The sequence below is a fragment of the Caretta caretta genome, chromosome 1 (genome assembly GCF_965140235.1).
Source record: "Caretta caretta isolate rCarCar2 chromosome 1, rCarCar1.hap1, whole genome shotgun sequence".
Lineage (NCBI taxonomy): Eukaryota > Metazoa > Chordata > Testudines > Cheloniidae > Caretta > Caretta caretta.
Genome location: NC_134206.1, coordinates 122157193 through 122183655, shown reverse-complemented (window position 1 = coordinate 122183655; position 26463 = coordinate 122157193). Strand labels below are relative to the sequence as shown.

The following is a 26463-nucleotide window of genomic DNA, read 5'->3' as shown; positions in this document are numbered from 1 at the left end:
TTCTTGGGATGCAGGCTTCTGATAGTTTCTGCAACTTTGACTTGAAGTAATTCCAGGCCTCCTCCACCTTTAGATCCACAAGTTTTTCAGTCCAATCCACTTCCCTAACTAATTTCCTTACTTTTTTAAAGTTACCCTTTTTGAAATCAAAAACCCTAGTCACAGATCTATTTTTGTTTATCCTTCCATTTAGTTTGAACTGAATTCAGCTCATGATCACACGAACCAAGGTTGTCCCGTACAATCATTTCTTCTATGAGGTCCTCACTGCTCACTGCATCATGATTACCATGCACATTGTAGGGAGAGTGGTCATTTTGGATGAGCTATTACCAGCAGGAGAGTGAGTTTGTGTGTGTGTTTTTTGGAGGGGGGTGAGGGGGTGAGAGAACCTGGATTTGTGCAGGAAATGGCCCAACTTGATTATCATGCACATTGTGTAGAGAGTTGTCACTTTGAATGGGCTATTACCAGCAGGAGAGTGAATTTGTGTGTGGGGGGGTGGAGGGTGAGAAAACCTGGATTTGTGCTGGAAATGGCCCAGCTTGATGATCACTTTAGATAAGCTATTACCAGCAGGACAGTGGGGTGGGAGGAGGTATTGTTTCATATTCTCTGTGTGTATATAAAGTCTGCTGCAGTTTCCACGGTATGCATCCGATGAAGTGAGCTGTAGCTCACGAAAGCTCATGCTCAAATAAATTGGTTAGTCTCTAAGGTGCCACAAGTACTCCTTTTCTTTTTGCATCTAAAATGGCATCCTCTCTTGTCGGTTCAGCAACTACTTGGTGAAGGAATCCATCAGCTATCACATCCAGGAAAATCTGAGCCCTATTATTATTATTAGCACTTGTCCTCCAGTCTATATCTGAGAAGTTAAAGTCTCCCAGGATCACAGAATTCCCATTAGTATTTACTTCGTTAAAAACATTAAAGAGGTCTCTATCCATATCCAAATTGGATCCCAGCAGCCTATAGCACACTCCGACCACTATCCCAGGGCAGGCTCTAGTAGCTATCTTCCCCAATGTGATTTTTGCCCGGACAGACTTTCAGTTATTACTCCAGGAGAGCAAATGCTTCATATCCCATTTCCAATTCCCTGGCCTAGGGACTCCCAGTTGGACTATCTTTTAAACTATCAACAAATAAATGGACATGGTTAATCTGAGAGGTCAGATAAGAGGAAGAGTATTTTAATTTAAGTAATAAAATGTGACAGACTCTACAGGAGTGTTGATTCAGTCACACCTCAGATGCATTTCAAATGCACCTAAACAGGGCATTAATCAGATGTACTGAATCCTCTAAAGAATATTATTTCAATTATAAAATAGACAATCTATTTAAGAAAAGTTCTCAATGTTTTAAATGTATTATGCAATATTCTATTTTACACAAGGTGTATTCTTTCAGCATTCTCTAATCTTTTCTTTCTTCTTTTAGGTTTCTTGGTAACTCTCCCCAACTTGCATGTTCCCTTTGCAGACACAGGTTCACTATGGCCAACCCCAAGCATTCTAAAATCACATCAGGCCTTAAAATCATGAGGATCGTTCTCTCTGTGTTTTGTTTTTGGAGCCCAGGGGATATGCTGAAGGGTTGAGACAGCTAGAGGCTTGATTTCCCCCCTAGAGATGCTGAGCACTCACAACTTTAATTGAAGTCAGTGGGAGCTACAGTTGCTCAGAAGCTGTGAAAAACAGGCCCAAGATATCTCAAATTGTGTATTCAAAATGACTGGACCCTCTTGAAAATTGGTTCTGTAGCCACTTCCACAAAGGTTCTCTGCCCACTCAGGGCCTGCCATTCTCAGGCACTTGTACTGAACTTCTAAATCTCGCTTAACCCCCTTGGTTGGGTTAACGGCCTCATCACACCTCTGCCAATCCCTGCGCACACCCGCCCACAGGTGCATTAGTGGAGTGGGACTGGGGAGGGAGCGGCATTCCACACCCAGTCCTGCTCATGGGTACCAGCGAGCGGAAGAAACTGGTTGCATGGGCTGCAATCATTTCTCAGCCCTGTGTGTTTGCACCCAGGAAAGTGCAGCGCCCGCTTGGCCCGGGTCAGGGGTGGACTAGTGGAGGGAGCTGTGGCCAAGAGTGGAGGCACTGGCTGAGCTTGGTCCAGGGCGGTGCGCGAGCGGAGGGCACCGGGCATTGTGACCGTGAGCCGCACTCACTGAGCCCGGCCCAGGGGTGCGGAAGCGGAGGGCGCTGCGCGGTGGAAGCTGCGCTCACTTCTCAGCCCCTGCTCGTAGGCGCACTGCTGCCCGCGCGGACGCGGCTCCCGCCTGCGCGGGCCAAGGGCGCTGCGCGCACGGGCCGCCTCAGGGGCTCAGCCTGTCCCGGGTGCACTGAGCATTTGCCCCCACGCCCCCGGCTCAGCCCGCCGGCCTTTGGAGCCCGAGTGCGCGCTGGCCGGCGGGGCGGGGCTACCTCCCGGGGCAGTGGCGGGAGCAGCCCCGGGGCGCCTGTGGCGCCTGCCCCGCTGCCGGGCCGGGCTGAGGCGGCTGCCCCGGCTGGTTCCTGGGAGCGCGGGGCCGGGGCGGCTGCCGCTGGGGGGGTCTCCCAGCCGGGCGCGGGCTCTCGGGCTCCCCACGTGGCACCGCCGCCAGCCCCGCAGAGCTTCGCTCCCCGCCGGGAGGAGCCGGGGCAGCCGCCGCTCGCCCCGCGCCCCGGCACAGCCCGCTCCCCCCGCCCGCCCAGACCGAGGAGCCCTCCCCTCCCCGGGCGGAGGGAGAAGGGGCGGGCGGGAGGCGGGGAGGGGGAGCCAGGCAGCCGGGCTCCGGCGGAGGGGGGAGGGGGTTGGGGGTTCCTCCGGGGCTCGGCACAGCCCGGCGCCGGGGTCTCTGCAACCCGGCGTGCGGGAGGCTGCCGGGGCCGGGGTGGGGGGTGGGGGACTGTCGCCTTCGCCTCCGCCTCTTCCTCAGCGGGCGGCTCTCGGGTCGCGGCGGCGGCGGCTGCTGCGGGGAGGGAGCCCGGAGCGGAGGGATGTGGGGCTTTGGGGGAGGCAGGATCTTCGGGATCTTCTCCGCTCCCGTCCTGGTGGCCGTGGTCTGCTGCGCCCAGAGGTAGGGGCTGCTCCGAGCCAGCGCGCCCGGCGGCCGCGGCTGGGTTAAAGGGCTGCGTTTCGGAAGGAAAACAAGCTGATCCCCTGTTTTCTGCTTCTCTCCCCTCGGCTTCCCCCCTGCTTGTCTCTCTGCGCTCCCCCTCCTCTGCTCTCCCCCTCTCCTATCCTATCCCCCATCCCTCCTCTGCTCTTCCCCTCTCCGATCCCTCCTCTTCTCTTCCCCTCTCCGATCCCCCATCCCTCTTCTGCTCTCCCCTCTCCGACCCCCCTATTCCTCCTCTCCTATCTCCCACTCTCTCTCCCCTATCCCACCCCCCCTTCTTTTTCTCTTTATCTTCTTTACCCCCGTCGTTCGCCTCCCGACCCCGCTGCCCATCTATCCCACAGCGTGAACGATCCGGGGAACATGTCCTTCGTGAAAGAAACTGTGGATAAATTGTTGAAAGGCTACGACATTCGCCTCCGGCCGGATTTTGGAGGTGAGTTGCCCTGTTCAGACGGAGCTGCGGTGTCTGGCTCTTTCCCGTGTCTCTCTGTGTGAGTCTGTGTTCAGCTTGTCTCTGTGTGGACGGGAAAGTGTTTCCTGTTAGGGGCAAAACGTGTTGCCAGCACCTCTGTGGGTGAGAAGTGATGGGTAGGGGCTAATGGCTTCTCCTCCTCTCCAGGGCCTCCTGTGTGCGTGGGGATGAACATAGACATTGCCAGTATCGACATGGTTTCCGAAGTCAACATGGTGAGTCCCCAGCTGGTGTCTTCTGTATGCAAACGGCTTGGGGCTGGTGGTTGTGTTGTTGTGTTTGTTTTTCCTGGTTTTGCAGCTGTGTAGGGTGTGGTTGGTCCCCAGAGAGAAGGGACCGAAGTGTATTCGTTGGTGCTGTGGTAGGAGCTCCTAGCTCTGGCTGTTGGAGGGACCAATCCAGTGGACCAAGGCTCAATGAGTAGCTGAGCACTTGTAACCAGACGCTGCCCTTAAATCAATCCACCTGGCGGAAGCGTTTGCTAGCGCTTCTAGGACTCATTTAAGAGATGGATGCTGCCGGGGGCATTTTTGTAGGCGGTAATATGTCACAGGTGAACGTTAGATACAGCAGGATCGAGCTGGAAACTTGATGTCCCTGGAAAACGTTATCTTTGCCGCTGGAACGTGCTTCATGTTGATTTGGGAAGCTATAACACGGTGGCCAGCAGCGTCTAACATGCCTCAAATGTGCCAAAGGGCAAGTCATTCTCTGATATAAGGGGTTGGTTTTGGTTCCTGGTAGCAGCTACAGTTGCGTACTGAACCACCTTGAAATGAATACAGCTCCACGCTAAGGAGCTGTCCTAGGTGCTGTAAGTGACTCTTTGTTCCCCAAACTCTTCTGTTGCTGACTGTGCTAAAAATGGTACCTGAAACAGGATTTTAAGCTGTCCAAATCATGCGCAGGTGAAAGTATACATCTCGTGTTGTCTGTCCCTACTGCAGAGTGTTTACTGAATTGCTCAGATGGACTGAAAACAGTATGGAACAAAAATAGCATTTGTTTGCTGAAAATGTCAGTCCATAGCTGGTAAACCAACTGCATTTTACTTCCTGTAATTTCATTTAAATCTGTCTGTTAACATCATGATCAACTTTTTTTGTTAATGGGGCCTACGTCAGTCTCTTGCTTTAAAAGATGCATTTGATTTTAATTTTTTTACTTAATGTGAAAGCTTTAGAGGCTGCTGGAAGCAAAGGAAAATGCAGATTAGACACTGAATTGCAGATGAAAATATAAATGTAAAAGCCATGTTTATCAGGGTTATCAATTCTAGCTATAGTAAAGATAGTGTTGAAATATTTTGATTATATGCCAAAAATGCAACATTTATCAAAGGGCAACTTTTAAAATATTTCAAATGAAGTGACATCATATATCCAAGCATTTGGAAGATAGAAAACATTATTTAAATTCAAATCTGTCTCATAAATGTTAAATACCAATAGTAATTTTACTAGTTAACATAACATTAACCCTTTTCCTCATAAAAATTTTCCCTGCCACTATTAAACACACAGGTTTAGGCTGCTCAGTTGTGATTCAGGAGCAATCCATCTGACATTCAGGCAAAAAAGTAGTAAAAAATAGAGAAATCAAAGGAACAGTTGATCAAGTAACATATAAAAAACTATTTTACAGTTGGAAGAAATAATAATGGAGTTTTTATATGCTTTACCTTTTTAAACCTTTAGTTTTGTTGAACAGGAGGAAAAATAATAGTCTTTAAACAGATCTCAGGTGGTAAACCAGGATTAGAGAAAGTTATGAGTACTCACATGTTAGAGTGTTTGGTTTTTTGGAAAGCTTTCAAACCTCTCCCCAACTTCTGTTCTTTCTAGAAGAATCAACTCTGAAGAGCTAATGAAGAGCTAAACTGTGTCATGATATAAGTTATTCTTAAATATCTAAAACAGCACTATACTATAAGTACTGTATTTCAGCCTCTCAAACTATTTTTTTTTGGGGGGGGGAGTCTATCTGATTCATTAAAGCAAAAGAATGTGCAAAGTATTCCATGGTTCCTTTAAAAAGGCAGCATTGTCTAATAGATGATCATGGGACTAGAGGGCAGGAATCTTTGAGTCCTAATTCCAAATCTGACACTTACAGTACAGTCTTGAGCATGTCAATCATCCTCCCAATATCTCAGTTTCTCTCATCTACAAAATCAGGATAGCAATATTAACTGATTCCACAGGTCTTTTCATTACATTTATGGCATTTTTGGTTCCCCAAACTTTTGAAAGCTGAACCTCTCTCCCTTCCCCTTTTCAGGAAACTGAAATCAATCACTCACCCTCAGAAACCCAACCATGTGGTGTTGAAGGTTTACACATCTTGATTTATACATTTTCACATCTTCATGGGTAATCCTGTGTGCCTTTCCCTATCCCCTTGCACTTTGAGAAATGCCAGTGTGGATCTTCTTAGTATGCTTCCTCTCTTTCATGCTTCTTACATGAACAATGTTATAGTTAATAATGTTCACATTTAAAGTGTAATTGGCATCTGAGTTTGCACCCATTGAGATGAGTGGGGCAGTTCATACCTCATAGCTATTATTTCAGGCTTTCTACAAACTCTAGTAGATGGCTCTGCATCAGTTACATGCCATATTTTCAAGGTTTTCTCCACAATAAGAACAGCTAGACGCTTGGTGTTTTTTAAAAAAAATAAAATGGAAGATGAATCTTGTGAGAATTATTGAGAGATCTGTCTGCACCTCTCTGGCTAGTCTGTTGGCTGCACTCCACGATTTGGAAACTCTGCATTATGGAGTAAATTAATATTTGTACAGCATTTTGTATATGTAAAATGCTACATAAAATATAAAGTATCATAGAGAGATAAAGAATGCAACGTGTATTTCTTTAGGCATGAAAGACTCTTGGTGCTAAATTCTGACTTAGTCTACCCAGCTGCACAGTGTTGTAAGGGACAATAGTTACCAATCACCCTCACCTTATGCCACTGCACAGGCTAATCAGAACTTGGGTTGCGGTAAAGCTACCTACTTCTACCCTTAATCCTCAAGACAGGTAATTGAAGGTGGGAGTGCTCACCCCTTCTGACACAGTAGCCTGCACAGGTGAGCTGGGATGATAAATATTTTTCTAATTTTCTGCTGGTCAGCAAGTTACTACCTACTCTCCCCTAGTCTCCAGAGGTCAGAGGAAACAGGTAAAGAATTGATTTCTATACTGTTTTGTTCATAGGGCATGTGACAAAGCTCCAACCTAGCACTTATTTGATACTCATCCATGGTTAACAGGTGTTATTTATTCAGAACTCCATAATAAAATACTAACAGGCTAAGATTCTCATAACAGCAATACATAGTGATTCTAAAAATAATATTTTGCTACAAGCACGGTATTAATTTCTTTTTGAAAAAATTGGCAGAAAACTCTTCTAGATCTAGTTGGTGGATAATTTATTGCAACTTGAATTTTTGAAGGAAAAAAGACAATCATTTACAGCTTGGTTCAAACAGTGGAGGTAGGTGTTTTTTCTTTACCTGTTTCAGGTGACTCTGGACTAGTTTGGAGTAGACCCTTAGCTATATTGAGAGGGTAGAGACAGAAAAGAGAGGTTATTTTGCTCACTAAATTGTAATTTTTGAGTTAGTAATTTTCAAAAATATAGGAAACATTTAGTTTGAAGAACTGAGCCAATCTGTTGAACTTTCATGCTGGCTATCAAATTTTAATCTTTGACAAATACTGTTTCATTTAATTCCAGACAGCTACTACTAGTTTTAATGTTTAACCTCATTAACTATTAAAAAAATCTTGCAGGCATTACTCTTTATAAAATGTGATAACATTGACATGAATTTCTATAATTTAAACTTTTGCTATCACCTTTTTTATAGTTAGCCTGTTAAAATTCATCTGTACATTAAAGATAAAATAACCAGAGGATTTTCTGCATATAAATAAAAAATTACTACAGTGATATTATTATACTGCCGTGTAGGCAACAACTAATGGGTCTTTCGGTGATATGATGGGAACTCTTTGAAACTAAAATGATAGTTTGTATTGTTTTCTTTCCTGAATCTTCAGCAAACTGCAGATTCCAACATAAAAATCATCCTATATAAATCTTTAGGTTTCAGAGTAGCAGCCATGTTAGTCTGTATCCGCAAAAAGAAAAGGAGTACTTGTGGCACCTTAGAGACTAACAAATTTATTTGAGCATAAGTTTTCATGAGCTACAGCTCACTTCATCCAATGCTTCCGATGAAGTGAGCTGTAGCTCATGAAAGCTTATGCTCAAATAAATTTGTTAGTCTCTAAGGTGCCACAAGTACCCCTTTTCTTTTAATAAATCTTTAGTTACTGTAAATTACAAATACTAAGTTTTAATTAACTTTGTAACATATTGGGGTTTGGAACTTCTTTCAAGGGCAATTCTGCTGACAACTCTTAAAAATCCTTTAGTTCTATGTGACTTAACTGCCTGGTTTTTTAACATGGAAAATGGAGGGAAATGGCATTGGGTCCCCATTATTTCTGTCTCTTCTTCCTGAACTGAACTCCCTGCCTCTGACCCCCATCCTTACCACCACCTCTCTCATTTCAATAAAATTAAATCAAAATCAACATAATCCAGTAGGCATAGTTAGCTATACAGTCATTCTGCTGCTTATGAGACTACTGTACTCATGAAATTAGTCTGACATAAAATCAGACCATAAAACTTTGTTGTTTCCAAAAAGGATGTAATCTCTTCTATGTTAATGCTGTAATCATTATTTTTATATTTGTTTAATTGTAAAACTGAAAGTCAGCGAACAGACTTCACTGAATTCCTATTGACTTTCATAGCAGTTTTAAATTCTCCTGATAAACTACAGTTAGTTGCTATTGTAAGGTCATCTAACTTTATTATTTTCTAAGGAGAAGTATTGTCTACATTACATCCGGGGGTGGTGAATAAACAATGTTTTTTAAATGTACTACGACTGTTTCCTCATGCTATGTGTCATAATAAGCAGCTCCCTTGTAAATATTGTCTTTCTTTACAATTTAAAATTTATATCAGCCATTAAATTATTACTAGCTTAATGTGCATCTTGTAATAAGATTCACATTAAGTTGGAAAAATTGGGTTGGCTAGAGTAAATGATACAATTGGATAAATATTATTTAATATAAACAAAAATAAAGGTCTTTTAGCTAGAGAGAAAATCTATATGATTGGAATTCACAACTTTCTCACTAATTTAAAAGGTTAGTAGATTGCTATCAGCCAAGTGGCAACTGAAAAGTATGTATGTTGCAGCTATAAGGACAAAAGGAGTTAAAATATAGTTTTCCATTATTATGTCAATTATCTGAATTGTAGGGACCCAGGTATGGAACCCTTGCTCATGTTATTCAAAACTCACAGGAATAGTCTGATTGGTTTCAATGGAAAAATGTGTGTAAGTATTGCCAATGCGAGCCCAGTTATGTTCAGAAACATTCCTTAGATCTGATTCAACTCCCATTGAAATCAGTGGGAGTCTCTGCACTGACTTCAGTGGGTATTGGACTTTGGCCCCTTAGGATATGGGAAGGCAGTACTTCTGTGTGCTGGACCCTAAACTTCTCTCTCCTTCAGCTGACAATCTTTGAAAATGCTAGCACTGTGACAGATAAATTGTCCGTAAAATGCTATAAATGGTGACGATTCATAAAGAGTTGCAAACTCTTTACACTTTGCAGTTTTTCCCAATCCTTAGATGATAGGAGTAGGGATATCCAGGAATGAGTGATATTTGTACTATGTAGATCCTTACTCATGATGGTGAGAACTTATTCGAATAAGTAGTTCCAGTGAAGTATATGTCTCTAATTATACAAGAACTCAGTAATTTGAGAAGAATAGCACAGCTGAGTCCAAGGAATTTTGGAAAATAGTAGCACCAAAGGATGAGATCAGTTAGTAAGACTACTCCTTTTCCCAACAAATATTATTTTGAATCAGGATTTGATTATCTAAAAAAATTAAATTTCAGCTGTGTCACATGTAATCCCTTAGTGTTTATATTAGTATAATAGAAGTGTGTTTTGGAGTGTTGGGGGGAGAAGGATTTAGTAATATTTGATAAACAGAAGGTGTTTTAGTCTATCCAGAACAAACCTTTTTTTATCCAAATATGACAGCTAGTCCAAAAAATATAGCTAGGAGAGGAATCAATTCAAAAGGAGAGTTCATTTAATATTTGTAAATGAATTTCACACTTCTGTATACTTACATAGATTGCAGGAAAAAAAAACGTAAGTGTAAGCATGCATAGCTCATTATTATAAATGTGATTGAACCAATAATTTTAGCAAAATAATTTGTTCTCTCAGCAGTTAGGAACCAGTTACAGGTTGCTTTGTTAATGTAACCTGCAATACAAATTTATTATTGTGTGAAGGGGAAAAGGAAACTGAAACAGCTGTGCTGGGGGCTCTGCATTTATGTTGGGTAATTGACAGTTCCTTAGCAGTTAATGACTTTTTTTTCTTTATATTCATCTGAATGTTGACTTTTCATTAGTGTATGTGAAAAGTCTTTAGTGGAGTACTAAATTGTCTTTTTTATTGCATTATCACTTAATTCATTTACATTGTAAGAAAATAAATTGAAGATGCAAAAGAACGTAAGGCCTAGGATATGGGACTTTTTGCATATATCATTATGAATTTAAACAAGTTACATGTAACACGTTTGGGATACAGCTAGCTCAGGTTCACTTCTGGCCTTTGCAATTCTAGCATTTTGTCTACTATTCCTCTAGCACCAGTGAAGCTCCAGTAGTGGAAACACTCTTGTGGGTCAGGCATAGGAGATTTTTACCACCGAGAGTAGAGAATTAGACTCAGGCTTGGGAGTTATGTTGCATGGGAATTGGGCGTGCACTTTCAACTCCCCTGTTTTTCTCCCCCACCTCCTCCACAGCAATGTAGTAACTCTTAGCTAAGGAGTCTTATTTATTTTTTAGGCTACCATTATGCCATGGATTCACCATTCCCTAGAAAGCCACATATATATTCCTTTATACCCTACAAATATAGAGTACATAAATAATATAACTGTGATGTTTATCTTAGGGCTCTGTATAGGTAGATGTTATCTTGTAGAAACTTATGAACACGAGTGGCTTTGCTGGTGTGAGTAGTCCCATTGACTGTAAGCTACTTGTATGGGAAAAGTGTATGCAGGACTTACAAAATAGATATTGGGCCTCATTCCGTTGTTGGAAGAGCCTTAGTGTTCAGGCACCAAAATCTGTGGATCATTCTTTTTCCATGCTGGTCTTGAGACATCTTCTGGACTCAAAGGATATCCATATTGGTTCTCACTTACTTCTACCCTGCCACCTGGCTTTCATATTGCCCCTTGACAGCATGGAGATGGCAGGATACAGAGTTTCACAGTATTACAGGGATACTACGTCATTTACTGCACACTACTTAGATTAACTTGTTCCTTGGTGGAGAGAGAGATTCAGACCCATAGTCTTCCCCTGCTTCTTTCTCACTTATGGAGGCCTTCTAAGTGGTGGAGGGGAAGGGGAATCATACCATAGAGCTAACTTTCTCCTCTTCGTAACTCCCATGCTCCAAACCTGCAATCTTTCATTCCTCTCTTCTTTCAGAGTACCGATAGCTTGGAATGCAGTATAAATAGAGATGAATCAAAAACCAGGAGCTGGAGAAATCATAAGAGAGCAATGAGTTGCAGAGGAGAGGAGTAGTAGCTGAATCTGAATGGAAGCAGAAGGTGTCTGTCTTTGGGCACTAGGGGCTGTATGTGTGCATGCGATTTCAGAGGTCATGCATGGACATGCCAGAGAAGTGTGTGTGTGGGGTGGGGAGGTGGGAGATGGTGGGGGTGGGCATTTGTGGAAGTATGTGGGTAAATAAAGGACATGTGTTAGGGTCAGGAAATGAATTGTAAGGAAATACGTCAGTTACTGGTTCTATCCTCTTTTTCCAAAGAAATGGCATTCCTTGTACTTTGTCAAAAAACTGATAGGACCAGCCTGATACAGGATAGCTACTTAAAAATGCTGAGTATCTATCTTCAAGATTTTTATGAGCTCATTTAAAATGAAGAACAGGAAAAAAATCATCATAATAAAGGGATGGTCAATAAATTAGAAAATGCATTTGAGAGTTGATCAACTGACCTTTACAGTGGAACCTCATGTATTATTAACCTGACAATAAAGCTTTGAATCAAAAGTTAAAGTTGCCGGAGAACAGGCAGTGGAGCTGGCTATAAAACAAACACTTTAACATTTTTCCTGGCATACCCATTTGTGTGGTATTAGTATTTGCCTTTTGATTTGCATGCTGAAATTGGAAATCAAGAGATTACTTGATGCAACCTCCTTATCCATTAGCAAGATGTTTTCCTTATCTTTACATTAAAAAAAATCACTTTCAACCTCTAATGAGATCTCTTGCATTTAGTCTTCCTACATCAGTAACCTAGCCAAAACCCTGATGAGGATGTCCTTTTCCTTCCATTAGTCACATCTAAAAGGCTCATTTATAATCCTGCCTTGTTTTCTTCTAACTTCAACTTAAGATAAAAAAGTATGTCATTTTAATAATGTGCTTCATATAGTCTGCTTTGTCTTCCAAATGTTTTCACTGAAAAATTGTTGCTCTACTCAGGGAACCGTTCCTTTTAATTTGACCATTGATGCTAGCTGAGCAGAACTCTTTTAAGATAGAAAGTAGTTGTCTAAATGATTAACCATTTATAACTATCTCTCTCCATAAGTTCCTGAATGGATTTTTTTTAATAGCTCAAGAAAGGGATTGAATCTCTTGTGTTCAATGAAGTGTACAGTTGTAATTTTACCCTCTGTTCCCTTTCTCCTATCCACCTTTACTGGCCTTTGAAGTAGGAGACCGAATTTCTCATTGTATTTATTCCTCTAGTCATTTTCCTCAAGTGGGCCTGTGACAGAGTCAGAGTAGCCTAGGGCTGGCTCACCACTCTGTGCACTTTGTAAGTGTTCCTGCATGGGCCAAATTGGGAGATAATTGATTAAGACTGGGTGATTAACCAGTTAACAAGAGATTCAGCGCCTCAGCTGAGCTCTGTTAAATGGGAGACAGGGAGGGAAAGGAGGGCTGTCTCTCCCTAAGGTGTTAAAAGTGCCAATGGTACACACATGCAGCAAATGTTTGTAAAGGGAAAATGAGATGCAGTAAATGTGAGGAAGAGCGTGCCTAAGAAAATTATATAGAAAGGATGGTGATCAAGTGTAGTAACTGTGGTGGATATCACAATCCAACATATTGAGGGTGTATTGCGGCAAGACAAGCTAAAGAAATACAAAAGACAAAATTGTTGAGATATCTTATGCAATAGCATTAAGAAGACTCTCAAAATATCAGGCAGAGAAGGAAGAGAAGATCAGCACGGAAAAGGGGACTGCAGAACACAGGAAAGAATATGATAAACCCCAGAGACTGAATAGGCGATGATATACTGATAGTGAAAAAAGAAGGGTTTATTGCATTTATGATAGAAGTGATAAATTGCAGATAACAAACAGGGAAAAATCAGAAAAAATGAAAGTTATAGGAAGGGCAGCAGAAAAATACTTGTGTGTTATCAATCTGTCAATGGACTGTATTTATGTGATTTTTGAAAGAGGCTAATAGTGAAACATAACTAGTATGGGGATCACAATCTTTTGTTGGAATGTGTACAGTTTAATAGCAGATGGTCAAGAGCTAAAAGAAAATATCCTGGAAATGAAAACTAAACCAGATATCATATGTATCCTGGTTAAAAAGCTTGATTTTAAAATCCCAGGGTATATCGCCTCTAGTCAAGACCAAAAACTAGCAAGAGGAGGAGGCATTTGTACTTTCATTAGGGAAAGATTAAACTAAATAGCAGTAGAGAATGAAGAAGTAAGTCAGGAGTATAAAACTTCTGAGATCCCAGTGCAGAAGAGAAATATTCCTTTAAGGATTTATAATATCTATAAGTTGTGGGAAATTAGAAAACTCAGAATTACAAGAAATAATGAAGAATGGTAAAAGACCATATATTATATGTGGTGACTTAAATAGTCATAATAAATTGTGGGGAAGTAAGACAACTGATAAAAATGGTGCAAGCTTAGAAAAGTTCATTCAAAAAAATCTAGTAGTTTTAAATGATGGAATCCCAACTAGATTTAATGCAGCAAATGGTAGTTTCTCTAGCATGGTCCTGGGAATTATAATGGGAGACATTGTATGTAGATTCAGATGGGAAATATATAAAGAAGAAGGAATGGGGAGTGATCATTTCCCTATACTTATTACATTGCCCTGAAAAATAAAGTTGAAATGATTGATGATTACCTGTTCTGTTCATTCCCCCTGGGGCACCTGGCATTGGCCATTGTCAGAAGACAGGATACTGAGCTAGATGGACCTCCAGTCTGACCAAATATGGCCTTCTTATGAAAATTACCCACATGGAATTATAAGAAAACTAACTGGGATATGTACTGCTACAAAAAATGTATTGAATTTATGAATGATCCTTGTGTGAGTGATGACATAGGTAATTCCAATGACAATGTAATAAAGGGATTAATTGCATCAGCCACTATAGCCATATCTAAGATATTGAAGTATCTCAAAACTGAAAAATCATTTTCATGGTGGAATGAGGAGTGCAAAATAGCAGTTAAAGAAAGGAACAAAGTCTGTACAAAAGCAAAAAATACAATAAATAATGAAGATCTAATGAAGTACAAAAATAATAAGGCAATAACACAAAGAATTTAAAAAAAAATCAAAGAAAGAGTTGGAGGAAGAACTGTGAGTGGATAAACAAAGATACAAAGACATCTGAAATATACAGGCAAATTAGAAGAATGACGGGAATTCAGACCAAGAGTAATCACATCCAAGGTCTAAAAGGGACTGACAAAATAGTTAGAAGTTCTGATAATGACAGAACAGAAGTTTTAGCAGAAATTTTCTGATTGATGAGTTATGGTGAAATTCAAGGTGCAGTTTTCCACCAGAATAAAATATCTGATGTGAAATTACTTTGGAAAGGTCATATAGACTATGGCAAAGGTAATGTACGGGAAGGATTAACCTGCACAAAAATCTTGCTGGGACTGCTGGCGGGGGGCAGGAGATAAGAATACATTGCAGATGGTATACAAAACCTTAATCAGATTAGTTATTGGCTATGGCTGCAAGATTTTGGGACAGCATCATAAAACATTAGATTTCATACAAGCCCAGGCACTATGAAATGTGTGTGTGTGATATATATTACAACACCTATATGCACTACAGCGAACTTCTCGTGAAGTGCCAGTTACATTATGAATTAAACTACTGGACCTAACTTTATGGGCCCAAGGTAATGGAAATTGGAATGTTGAAAGTACTAGACAAATATATGAGGACTCTTGGGAATTTGATAAGCAAACTATATAGCACATGATGTTAGCACTCCACATCCCATTTGAGTTAAAGTGTGGATGCAGAAGTTGAAAGACTAGGAAGAGCTAAACAAAGCCAAAACTTTGCTGTGGAAATTTAGTGATGGATGGAAAGTCTCATAGAATCATAGAACTGGAAGGGACCTCGAGAGATCATCTAGTCCAGTCGCCTGCACTTAAGGCAGGACTAAGTATTATCGAGACCATCCCTGACAGGTGTTTGTCCAACCTGCTCTTAAAAATCCCCAGTGATGGAGATTCCACCACCTCCCTAGGCAGTTTATTCTAGTGCTTAACCACTCTGACAGTTAGGAAGCTTTTCCTAATTTCCAACCTAAACCTCCCTTGCTGCAATTTGTCCAATTTACCGTGTCCAACTGTGGATTTAGATTTATTTTATAAACTGAAGTGTAAAAAGAGACAGTTGGTATTAAAAGTTAAGTATATAGATGAAAAATTGAGACAGTTTTGTCAAATATATACAGTTGAGTGAAAAAAATAATTAGGAAGAACAGGGGCAGCATATTATATACCAAAACTTAGAATTAGTACATCCAACATAATGTGATTTTGTAGCTGTCATGACAGCCAAACTAGTAGCATAATGCTAGCATTAAATGGGATTTTGGTTGTATGTTCAACAGTGGAGGTCATTTTTTTTTTTTGGACTCAGTCTCACCTTTTATGGCAATGAAAAAGGGTATCTCTGTATTTGGAAGTGATTTAATCAATGAAATTATATTTCTAATAGTACAGATGGAGATGCATGTTGCATTAGCTTGGATCTCAGTACATATTGGGATAATGGAATGAAATGGTAAACAAAGCAGCTAAAAATGCATTAAGAAAAGAAGGGATTGACACATAAATTCACCCTTGAGTAAACAGGAATTTAAAAGCCTAGTACAGAAAGCTAAAAGAGGAAAGGCAAAAACTTTGGATTAATGAAAAAAAGAGGAAAATATTTTTTTTTTAAAATTGTGCCCTAGAGTTGAGGGATAGTAACATACTTCAGGGCCTAAAATGGAAATAAAGGAAGTGATTTTGTTTAGAGTACTAACTGGCCACTATGGCTTAAACAAAAATCTTTTTTAGAATAAATAGACACAAAGGTGGACTGTGCACTCTGTAAAGTGTAAGAAACAATTGATTATCTTTTATTGGTATGTAAGGACTTTTATAAAGAAAGGGAAAAGCTTTCTGAGGAATTCAAATGTCTTAGGGTAACAACAGTTTCAGGGAAATCAGGTGTTATTAGAAATGTTCGATTATATGAAAGACACAGGACAGAGCGAGACAATATAAACTGTTAAGTATTTAGGAGTCATAGTTGGTGGCAACTATAGACTTTTCACTCAAATCTGCTTCACTACTAAAAAACAAAACGAAAGAAAAGAAAGAAAGAAATGGATTGGAAGGAAGGGCAAAAGAAGCTCAGGATCTCAGAGAGATGAGACATCTCACCTCCCCCGTGCCTAAGTTGCAAGATGAAGCTTGGGAAAAGCTATGGAGCTGGGACATGAAACTGCAAAATATGGTGTAAATAAAATACACTGTTGTGAACCTATGTAAGAGTGGGTGAGGACTGCTTGCAAAGAGAAATCCAGGATGAGGGAGTGTGCCCTGTGTCAGGGCCATCTAAAAGAAATAAATTAATTAAATTTACTCTTCTGATGGTAGTTGTGGAGAAGACAGAAAAAAGCATTGATGACTTAAACTAAGCAGAAATGCAGGCTTCTGTTTATGGACACCAAATTAGCTTGTTATTCTGAAATCTACAACTTTTTCATGCATAAAGTGTTAACAGGAAAGTCCTAACTTTTTTTTTTTTTTTTGCAAGACTGTATTAATGGAAACTACTAGTTGATCACAGAGAGAATTTAAAAAGCATCTTCTGTATTGTATTATGTGTCATTGAATTCCATGTGTCTGAACAAGCACTGTTGGGTTACTATGACCTCCTTTGCAATAATATAACCAAAGAGGACCTGAAATAAAATGATATGGTAAATAATATAGTTAACGGACAATCACATCTGGGGAATTAATTAAAACATAGCAATAATACAGTAACAGTGTTGAAAATTTAGAAGATGGATATAGCTAATTGCTTCTAGAGAACATAAAATGAAATTGTTTATCTTTCAAAGATGAGTGAAATCTTAATACATAATGAAATAATAGGTGTGAACAATGGATGAGATGTGATGCTGATGAAGGCAATCAAAGGAGAAATGTGTCTGGGTTACTTTCAGTCTGACATTGAATTGCATCTATCATTACTATATTTTGTCCTAGCCACTCTAAGCTGTGTGTGCGCACAGAGATCCTAAACCCCGCGCACACGGTGAAACACTGCATGCACAAAAATTTGCACAGAAGCACAACAATTTGCACAGAAGAAATTTTTTGTGCACACAGCCTGTCAAAAATTTGCACAGAAGAAATTTTTTGCACACATGGCCTGTCAAAAATTAGAGGGAACATTGGTCCTAGCTTCTGCTAAGATTTGCTCTGGTATCCCTTTCTGTCTGTTGTTCACTACGCTCCTTTTCTTGCGAAGAGAACTTTGCTTTTCATCACTTCTTGCAACTTGACCAACCCATTGCCACTTGGTCTTCTTTTCATCATCTTCAAGATGTTCTTCCCTATGGTTGGCTTCCATGGCTCAGTGCTCAGCCTTTGGCTTCTATTAATTATCTATGTCTCCTTTTCATATCAATGTCTCATGGCTGTCATGACTAACTTGCTAATTTTTCATAAAGCAAAAAGTACTTATTTTTTAATAATTGTGTCAAGCTGCATCTTTTTTGATTTATTTATTGAGCCTTGTAAAAAAGCACCTTGGTGGTTAAATCCCAGGCACTTGTACAAATATTAAAAATTACAATCAAGGATAAATATTGTTGGGGATTGGTCCTGCTTTGAGCAGGGGGTTGGACTAGATGACCTCCTGAGGTCCCTTCCAACCCTGATATTCTAGGATTCTATGACAAATAGGCTTTACCACCCAGAACCACGTTACATTTAGAACACTTGGGATGGTTGCACAATATATATATATATAGTTTATATTTCCATGAGCTTCTTTTTGGTTGGCACCAATAAATGTTGAATATTTTCTAATATTGAATTACAGAATAAAGCAGTTTTTCTTATTTGCAATTTGTATAGCAGTGTAAAGTGATTAAGTTGCGTGGTGGTTTTTGTTTGGTTATGATTGCTTAACTGGACATGTTCTCCCTTCTTCAAAAACATAGTGCTAGGAAGGCAATTATTCAGAAGGGACCATTGCCCCTATCAGATCAAGAGTATTCAATAAAAATCCCCTCACAAAAACCTATTTGCATGATTTACTGAAAAAAATTGAAGGAATATTTTGAGGAATATTTTTTCCTTCCTTTTGGAGGGAAAAATCTGAAGAGAAATTAACTTTGTATGCAAATTTATGCTATCACTTACATTGAAGCCATGAGAACAGAATTTGGCTCACAATCCAATATATATATATATATATATATATATACTTATTGTGCAGCATCCCAAGTGCCAAGATTATTTAATTACAAGATTAAATTTTGAAAACATATTTTTAGAGTCTCATTTATTTTTAAAAAGCCTCTTGTTTTTTTCAGATATTTCCTGAGCTGAAATGAACTAAAACTATCCATTTGCAGGCTACTGGGAGACTCCATTCTTATGGATTCTGACATCAGCAAAATTCTAAAATAGGCTTGAGCTAGCACTAAAATAGCCACTAAAATAGCCATATGCCTTGGGCTGGAGCTCGGGCTCTAAAGTGTAGGTGATCGGGCATGCTTGATAGCTAAGCTTCAGCCATCACCGCAACATCCACAGCGCTATTTATAGAGGGACAGCTTGAGCCCCTCTAGCATGAGCCTGTCTACTTGGGCTGGAAGGCTCACTCCTATCTGCAATATAGACATACCCTGTGTAAGGAGGAACGTGCCAGGCCTATGTTGGGACAGGGGCAGAGTGCATGGTGATCTGCCTGATCCTCACCTGTCACAGCAGCCCACTCGTGGGCAGCCCATAGGCTGCTCCAAGTTATTCCTAGAGTCATTTCAATCCCTGGTCAGCCCAGGATCAAAGGAGCTGATAATTAGCTTAGAGCCACTGTTCCCTTCAGCTGTGCTGAGAGTAAATTCTGTGCACCTGAGGATTGATCCAGTAAATAAATTTTTAAAACTTTATATTATTAAAACAAACGTAGACTCTCACAAATATATTGGTTAGTTCAATTTCTGTTGTACCAACAGGGCCAACACAATTTTTCCTTGGCTTCATATCACAGGAATAAATAAACTAGGACATGAGTCACTGACAAAGGGAGAAAAAACCTGATTTATTTATTATTCACTAATCTCTAGGGTTTTGGTGTCATTCAGTGTTAGTGTATATCCCAAAGAAATTATTAAACACTTTACAGTTCAAAGAAGTTACTGCCAGGAGGGGAGTGTGTGTGTGTGTGTGTATGTGGCTGTGGTACAACATCTGTAGAAACTGACTTTTAATGTGGCTTCCACTTTTGTGTGCATACTTTCTGTGTAGTGTCACCTGCATTCTCAACCGATACAGCGTGCACACGTACATGTGCAGAAGTGGAAATGGTCATGTTTTTTCTGGCATGGATACGTCAAAGTTTGAGACTAGTAAGTCAAATATTAGCCTTTTTAATGCAAAAGTTTGATATAACATTCATTTGTACTCAACATCCCCACTAACTCAGCCCAATTAGTTGTGTGAGGTTAGATGTCATTAAAATGCCCCAAAGGCTTTCTGTCCAAACCGTTGTGGGCCTCAGAATTTAAATGTCAGCTTCTCTGGGAGAGACAAGATGGGTGAGGTAATATCTTTTATTGGGCCAACTTCTTTGATAGTCATTTTGGGTTTCTCACATGGTCTCCAGGTAGAATTCCTGATTTTTTTTGTCCTTCTGGTGTGTGGGGAGTACATGATGATTTCTCGTTTGAGATAGTGCCTTCCAGAGTATGAGAGGTGCAGGAGACGGTTCTTTTTTTCTGAAGTCCTTCTGCAGAGCTGATCAACATATTTGAAGTTTCCATTTCAGATGGCAAAATTAAATACCTTTCATTGTTGTTTGCCATATTGTCGTAGTTGTGTTGGTCCCAGGATACTAGAGAGACAAAGTGGATGAGGGGATATCTTTTATTATCTGTAATGAAGTTGGTCCAATAAAATATATTATCTCATCCAACTTGTCTCTCTAATATCCTGGGGACCATCCTGGCTACAACACTGCAAACAGCTTGTCTTGGAGTATTTTTTCCTTTTCTGAAAACATCTTGAGCCGGGACTGTTAGGCCAAAGTCCTGAAAAAAAAATTGAAACATTTCATTCCAAAAATGCCAAAATGGAACACTTCAATGTTATTGAAACACGGTGTTGATTTTTTTCTAAATGAAATTTCATTGAAATCAATATGCTCCTGCAGAAAGAAAAAAAATGTTCTCTTTGAAAATTCAGTCAGCTTTACTAATTAACAAGTATGTTTCATAAAATATAGTTATTTATACTGGGACACAAAGGTGCTGTAATCAGGGGGGCCAGAGGGGTCATGCCCCCTCCCCACTATTAAAAGTGAGAGGGCCATCCACTCCCACTTTTTAACATGGATGTAGTAACCTCAAGCAGGTGTGGAGTGGCAGGGGCTGTGCTTCATGGCTGGGGAGCTGATAAGGTGATAAGCCCCGCTAGTGGTGCCAACCTCTTCCTGGTGTTGGGGGGTGAGGTGGCCTTAGACCTCCCTGTACTATGGGGTTCCACCCCCTGCTCCTTCTCTTCCCCCAAGGCCCTGCCCACTGGCCAGGCCAGAAGCCAGAGCCAGTCCACAGTAAGAGCCACCAGGGAGCCTGGGTCACTGTGGGGAGCCCTGGACCCGCCACTTGCTATGGGTGGTACATACAGAGGAGCAGAGACACAGGACGTTGGCTGCTCTCGGGCCCGCTGGCCCCCACCCAGAACAGGTGGAGGTTTCAGGGCTCCCTACAGTGGCCCAGGCTGTGGGCAACTCTTGCCATGGCCCAGCTCTGGTTTCTGGCCTGACCAGAGTGTGAGCCCTTGAGGGGAAGGGAAGAAGCAGGGGGCGGTGCCTCTGGGTGGGGAACAGAAGGAGCAAGGCCGATGGGCCCCCCGCTTCTACACAGGTTCCCATGTTCCTGATGGGACCAGCTGTCTGAATTTGTGGGCAGAATTCCTCCTGACCATAGGGAGAAATTAAAATCTATAAGGAATGAGGAGCAGCTGATACCCTGTACTTCCCTATAAGCAGCACTAGATGCAGTGGATACAGTGGCACACAACATGTACAATTCTGTGGCAATGAGGAGAGCCTCCTGGCTCCAAGTATCAGGGATTCCAAGGGGGATCCAAGTCACAGTCAAGGACCTGCCTTCAAGGACAATGAACTTTGTAATTCAAAGAATGATGAGGCCCTTAATTCATTAAAGAGCATCAGGACTACCCAGCATTCCCTGGGTCTGTACATCCCAGCCACAAGAGAAAGAAAGCAAGTCCCCAGAGCTCCTTCAGGCAGCACTCCTCTGCTAGTCTTACTATCAGCCTCAGATGTCGACCTCAGAGTCTCACGGCATCTCTCAAGGAGTCTTTCCTCCACTTTGGCAACCACCTCTTCTTACTTTTGGAAAGTCTGGACTCAGATCACCATGCACAAGACGTCTCCTGACAGTCCTCCTGTCCAATTTCAGTCACTTTGTAACCTACGCTCTCCTTCCCCCCTCCCATTTCAGAGATCCTTTCCACAAGATACCAGTCCAGCAAGAAAAGGACTCCCTTCCACAGCTGGGAGCAGTGCAGGAGATGCACTTACAGTATGGGGGTTGGGGTGGGGTTATTTCCACTGCTCTGTCATCCCAAAGAAGAAAGGGGGTTGATGTCTCATTCTGGACCTCTGATGTCTCAGATTCATCTATCATTTCAAGTTCAGGGTGGTCACTCTGGCCTCCCTAATTCCCTCATTAGTGTAAGAGACCAGGGTGTAGGCAGTCTGGCCGAACAGTCACAGATGGGCTGGTGTCCACAAGTCAAGCATGGACATGGAGGCAGCAGGGATCAGAGTAATCACTTGTGTTAGGATAAATAAGCAAGAGTCAGAGGCAGGCTGAGTTCAGAGACTGGAGATAAGAGGTAGAACCAGGCTGGGATCAGGAGGCAAGAGTCAGGGTCAGAGTCAAGCTAGGGTTGGAGACTGGAGATCAGAAGCAAGGTGCAGTCTGGAGTCACAGTAGGCCAGAATTCTATGTGGTTGCCCTCCAGGGTTAAAAAGTGTGCTTGGCCAATCAGAAGGCTGCAAGGTTCTGTCAGTCTAGACCCTTTGGCCAGTACTTGCTGTGACACTTAATTTCACCACAGTGCTCTTTGGATGTGGCTCTGCATGCCCTCCCCATGGTGATGTGGGAATGTCAGCCATCCCAGGCTCTGCAGACCCAGATTCTAATCCCACCCATCCTTACAATTAGATCCTCAAGACTGGTTCTTGGCTCTCAACAGTGTCCCCTTCTCTGCACATCTACCTATCAATACTCCAGTGACAGTTACCTCCATTCAGGGTGGAAAGCCCATGTAGATCACCTTCAAACTCAGGGTATGTGGTCCTCATGCTAACTAAGCAAACTGATAACTGCTCATCAGTCACTAAGAGTGCAAGCGATGTGGATCATGATTCGAAGCAGAAAGAACAATTACCCTACTTATTGTGGTTCTTCTGTATGTGTTGTCCACATGGATTCTGTGGCCTGTTATCCTTTCCCACTACTACCAAGTCCTCCTCCTTCTGAGGTTCTCTTTTCCCCAGCCAGGTTATGTAAACTGAGGGATGGGTAGGCCCACTCTACCCTTTATACCCTCAGATGGGGTGAGGGGACTAGGACATCTGGGGTGCAGATGCAGCCCCAAAAGACAAAGCTGGGCAAAAGAATACAATGTCATGAGCTGGGGGGAGGGAGAAACAAAGCTCTCTCTCTCCCTGTCTATGTGATGCTTTTGCCGGGGACAGAACAGGAATGGAGTCTTAGAACTTAGTAAGTAAATTAGCTAGATATGCGTTAGATTCTGATTTCTTTGAATGGCTGAGAAAATAAGCTGTGCTGAATGGAATGGATATTCCTGTTTTTATGTCTTTTTGTAACTTAAGGTTTTGCCTAGAGGGATTCTCTATGTTTTGAATCTAATTACCCTGTAAGGTATTTACCATCCTGATTTTGCAGAGGTGATCCTTTCAATTTTTCTTCTATTAAAATTTTTCTTTTAAGAAACTGAATGCTTTTTCATTGTTCTTAAGATCTGCTAATAGGTGGTAAGGCTGTAGCCTTGCCTTTATCCTACATGCCATTGCCCCTTTTGGAGAGGTTCGCATCACCAAACTACCAACAGGGCGCAATGACTCTATTCCCCAGCCAGATCGTAAGGCAGGGGAAGGTGTCTTGTGGCCTCTTTTACCCCCTGCATGCTCACGTAGGACTAGCCATGATCTGGCCTATAGTACTTTGTCCTTGTAGGCATGCTTTGGCAGATTCCTGTTTGAAATCAGTTTATTACATGTATATTTCTGTCACCAATGTTTTCAAGGGCCCTCCCTGGAATATTTTAATCTGTCTGTGGGACTATTGTACCAGCAAACTTTAGAGAATGAAAAATTACTTGTCTATAATGCTTGTTCTCTGAAGATATGTGGAAACAACAGCTTACATTTCAGCATACTCCCACAAAGTTGGGGCTAAAAAAGCTAAACCAGTACAGACACCTATATATTGGTTTAACTCTATTAGTACCAATTGTACTAAATTGTACCAGGCACATCCATGCATGGAAAAATTGAAAAAAAAATGTTAGCATCTTATTAGAAAGGCTGCTAATATAGAAGCAAGCAGGATTTAATAATTATTTTAAAATATAGAGTGAAGCATCTGTTTAAATTATATTGTTAAATTACTTTTGTCATAAAAGTTCCTTAAACACTTTTTTTTACACTTAAAACACTGCAGATAATTAATTTTACGTGAACTAAGTAAATTGTAGTGAGGATGAAATACTTGTCTATATATCCTAATTGCACCTGCAAGCCCCCAACCCAGACAAGCACCCTGACCCTCCAAATGCTGATTTTCTCCCACCACGCCTAACAAATGAAGCAATAGCCCAATAATAAGACATCAAACCTTCCTGCAAGAGCACCTCAAGCCTCTTTATATTCCAGCTGCCAAGTTCCCTTTTGCTGGAAAAGGTTTTCATGGGACATCCCTCCAAGTTTACATCCCTCTTTTTCATACAACTGGAGCCCTTTAACTTCACAGGTCCATGAAATCCTCCCATAACCCCTGAATGTGCATCTCCACATCTTCTGGAGAACACGCAGAGACATATCCTCAGATGGTATAAATCAGCATTTTTGCTTTGAAGTCAATGATACTCTGATGCTTTATATCAGCTCAGAATCTGGCCCTTATATCCCAATTTCCCTATGCTATGTATTAGAAACTGTTTCCTTGGAGAACTTCACACTGAGGAAGCAGTATATTGTTTCTTTACATGAGAGTTTTGAAAATGCTGGACTACATTCTGGTATGCTACATTGGTAGAAATCTGTTATTCCAGATTCACACCAGTGTAACAAAGCAAAATTTGGGCCAAAGTACTTCATTATTAAAAATAGGGCATTTGGTTGTATAATGAGTTAGAGCATCAGCCATTCACCTCCACTGAGCCAAGATTTCTGTTCTGGCTGCTTTGTTTGACAGATGCTGTATTTTCTTCCTTTGTGCATGAATCTCTGAAATTTTCAGGCAGTACTGGTAGTGTACTTGTAGACCAGAACCTATTTAAGTTGACTAGAATTAAAGATGCTTAGCACCTCTCAGAATCAGTGCTACATAAACAAGTTAATCATGCGATTAGTTCACATAGGAATACAATAAAAAGTTCCACTGAGTTCTACTGGCAAAGATCTCACCCATAGGAATTTTTCTGTAGTGACTAATAATGTGAACTATAGCTCACGAAAGCTTATGCTCAAATAAATTTGTTCGTCTCTAAGGTGCCACAAGTACTCCTTTTCTTTTAATGAAAACACAGTGATGAAGGGAATGAAAATTATTTTTTATAACTCTGAGTCTTGGGTTATACTATAATACCAGTATAGTATATATATATTTGCCTAAAATGAATTATTAAATAATTATGCACATAATGGTGCTCAGCAGCTCACAACATTAGGTCAATTATTTGTAACTTATTGATTGGGTGAAAGAGCACTACACATCTGAAAGGTTTTGTTGGCTGTTCGATTGGTTTTTTATAAACTGTTGGTTTAAAAAAAATACTTTGAAGTAAATGTTTCCTGGCCTCTTGTAAATACCATTGTCAGTGAATTCCTCAAAATGACATCTTGCCTTTTGTTCAAACTGTTTCTGCGTAAAGAGTTCATAGGCATTTTTGTAATGTCTGAACTGCTTCGACTCATGTGATAGACTTTTGCCTCTAGGGTACAGTCCTGTATTGCACTAAATCTTCTGCAGATCCAATTAACATTTTGGAAAGGTAAACCACGGATAAATTCTGCATTTCTAAATTGGAATGAATAAGACAAAGGTAGCAAAACTACAACTTTACATTATTGTTCCACACAGCACTATTATTTTTGTTCACATACATTTAAAATTGAATGGTTTTAAGTGAGATTCCTTGTATCAGATTCCTTGTATCAGACCTTTAGTGTTAGTGAATCTAGCTATAGATTACTCTTCTGTTGTGAATTTTTTCCATTAGTCCTCGCCCATATTATTCTAGGGTGAAAAATTGTCTTATTTTGATATAGTTTTCCTTCTTTTCCTCTCCTCCCACAGTTGTTGAAAATTCATTTTACCTAATAAATAAGATAAAGGTAAGCCAAATGGAGAGCAGTGTTGAAACAGATACATTTTTTTCTTTAGTACAGTTCCACTCTTATGTAAAGATTTCAAAACCAGTTAGAGAAGCCTGCCTAATTTGGAGAATATTAATATATTACAGATAAAATAATGGGACATTTTATAGTGACATCTGATAAAAGTAACTAATCTAGCTTCTCCCATTGTACTAGGATTTAACATTTAAAGCCCTGTTGGATATGTAGCTAGCATTTCTGCACATTAGTTTTATGCAATGCAAATTATAATGCAGCAGAGCTGTGTGGGGAAGATCCAAAGACCCTAAGAGGATCCATGTAGATTTTCTGTTCCATTTATGTCAAATAATTTCTGTAGTGTATAAGTGTTTCCATCCTCATCATTTGGAACTTCTGGAAATTTCAGGATAAAATTCTCCAGGTTTAGTCTCTGCCTCAAGTGGATTTTCTTGATT

At 40.7% G+C, this 26463-nt stretch overlaps 1 protein-coding gene across 1 annotated transcript in view; it reads left to right on the top strand.

Moving 5' to 3' along the window:
- The first annotated feature begins 2916 nt into the window (after positions 1-2916).
- The window catches only part of GABRB3 (gamma-aminobutyric acid type A receptor subunit beta3), a 155314-nt gene continuing 131767 nt past the window's right edge, over positions 2917-26463 (top strand). The window contains exons 1-3 of the mRNA XM_048858816.2: positions 2917-3076; positions 3463-3554; positions 3741-3808. Of these exons, the coding sequence (XP_048714773.1) occupies positions 2997-3076; positions 3463-3554; positions 3741-3808 (240 nt within the window). The 5' untranslated portion in view covers positions 2917-2996. The remainder of the gene's footprint in view (positions 3077-3462; positions 3555-3740; positions 3809-26463) is intronic.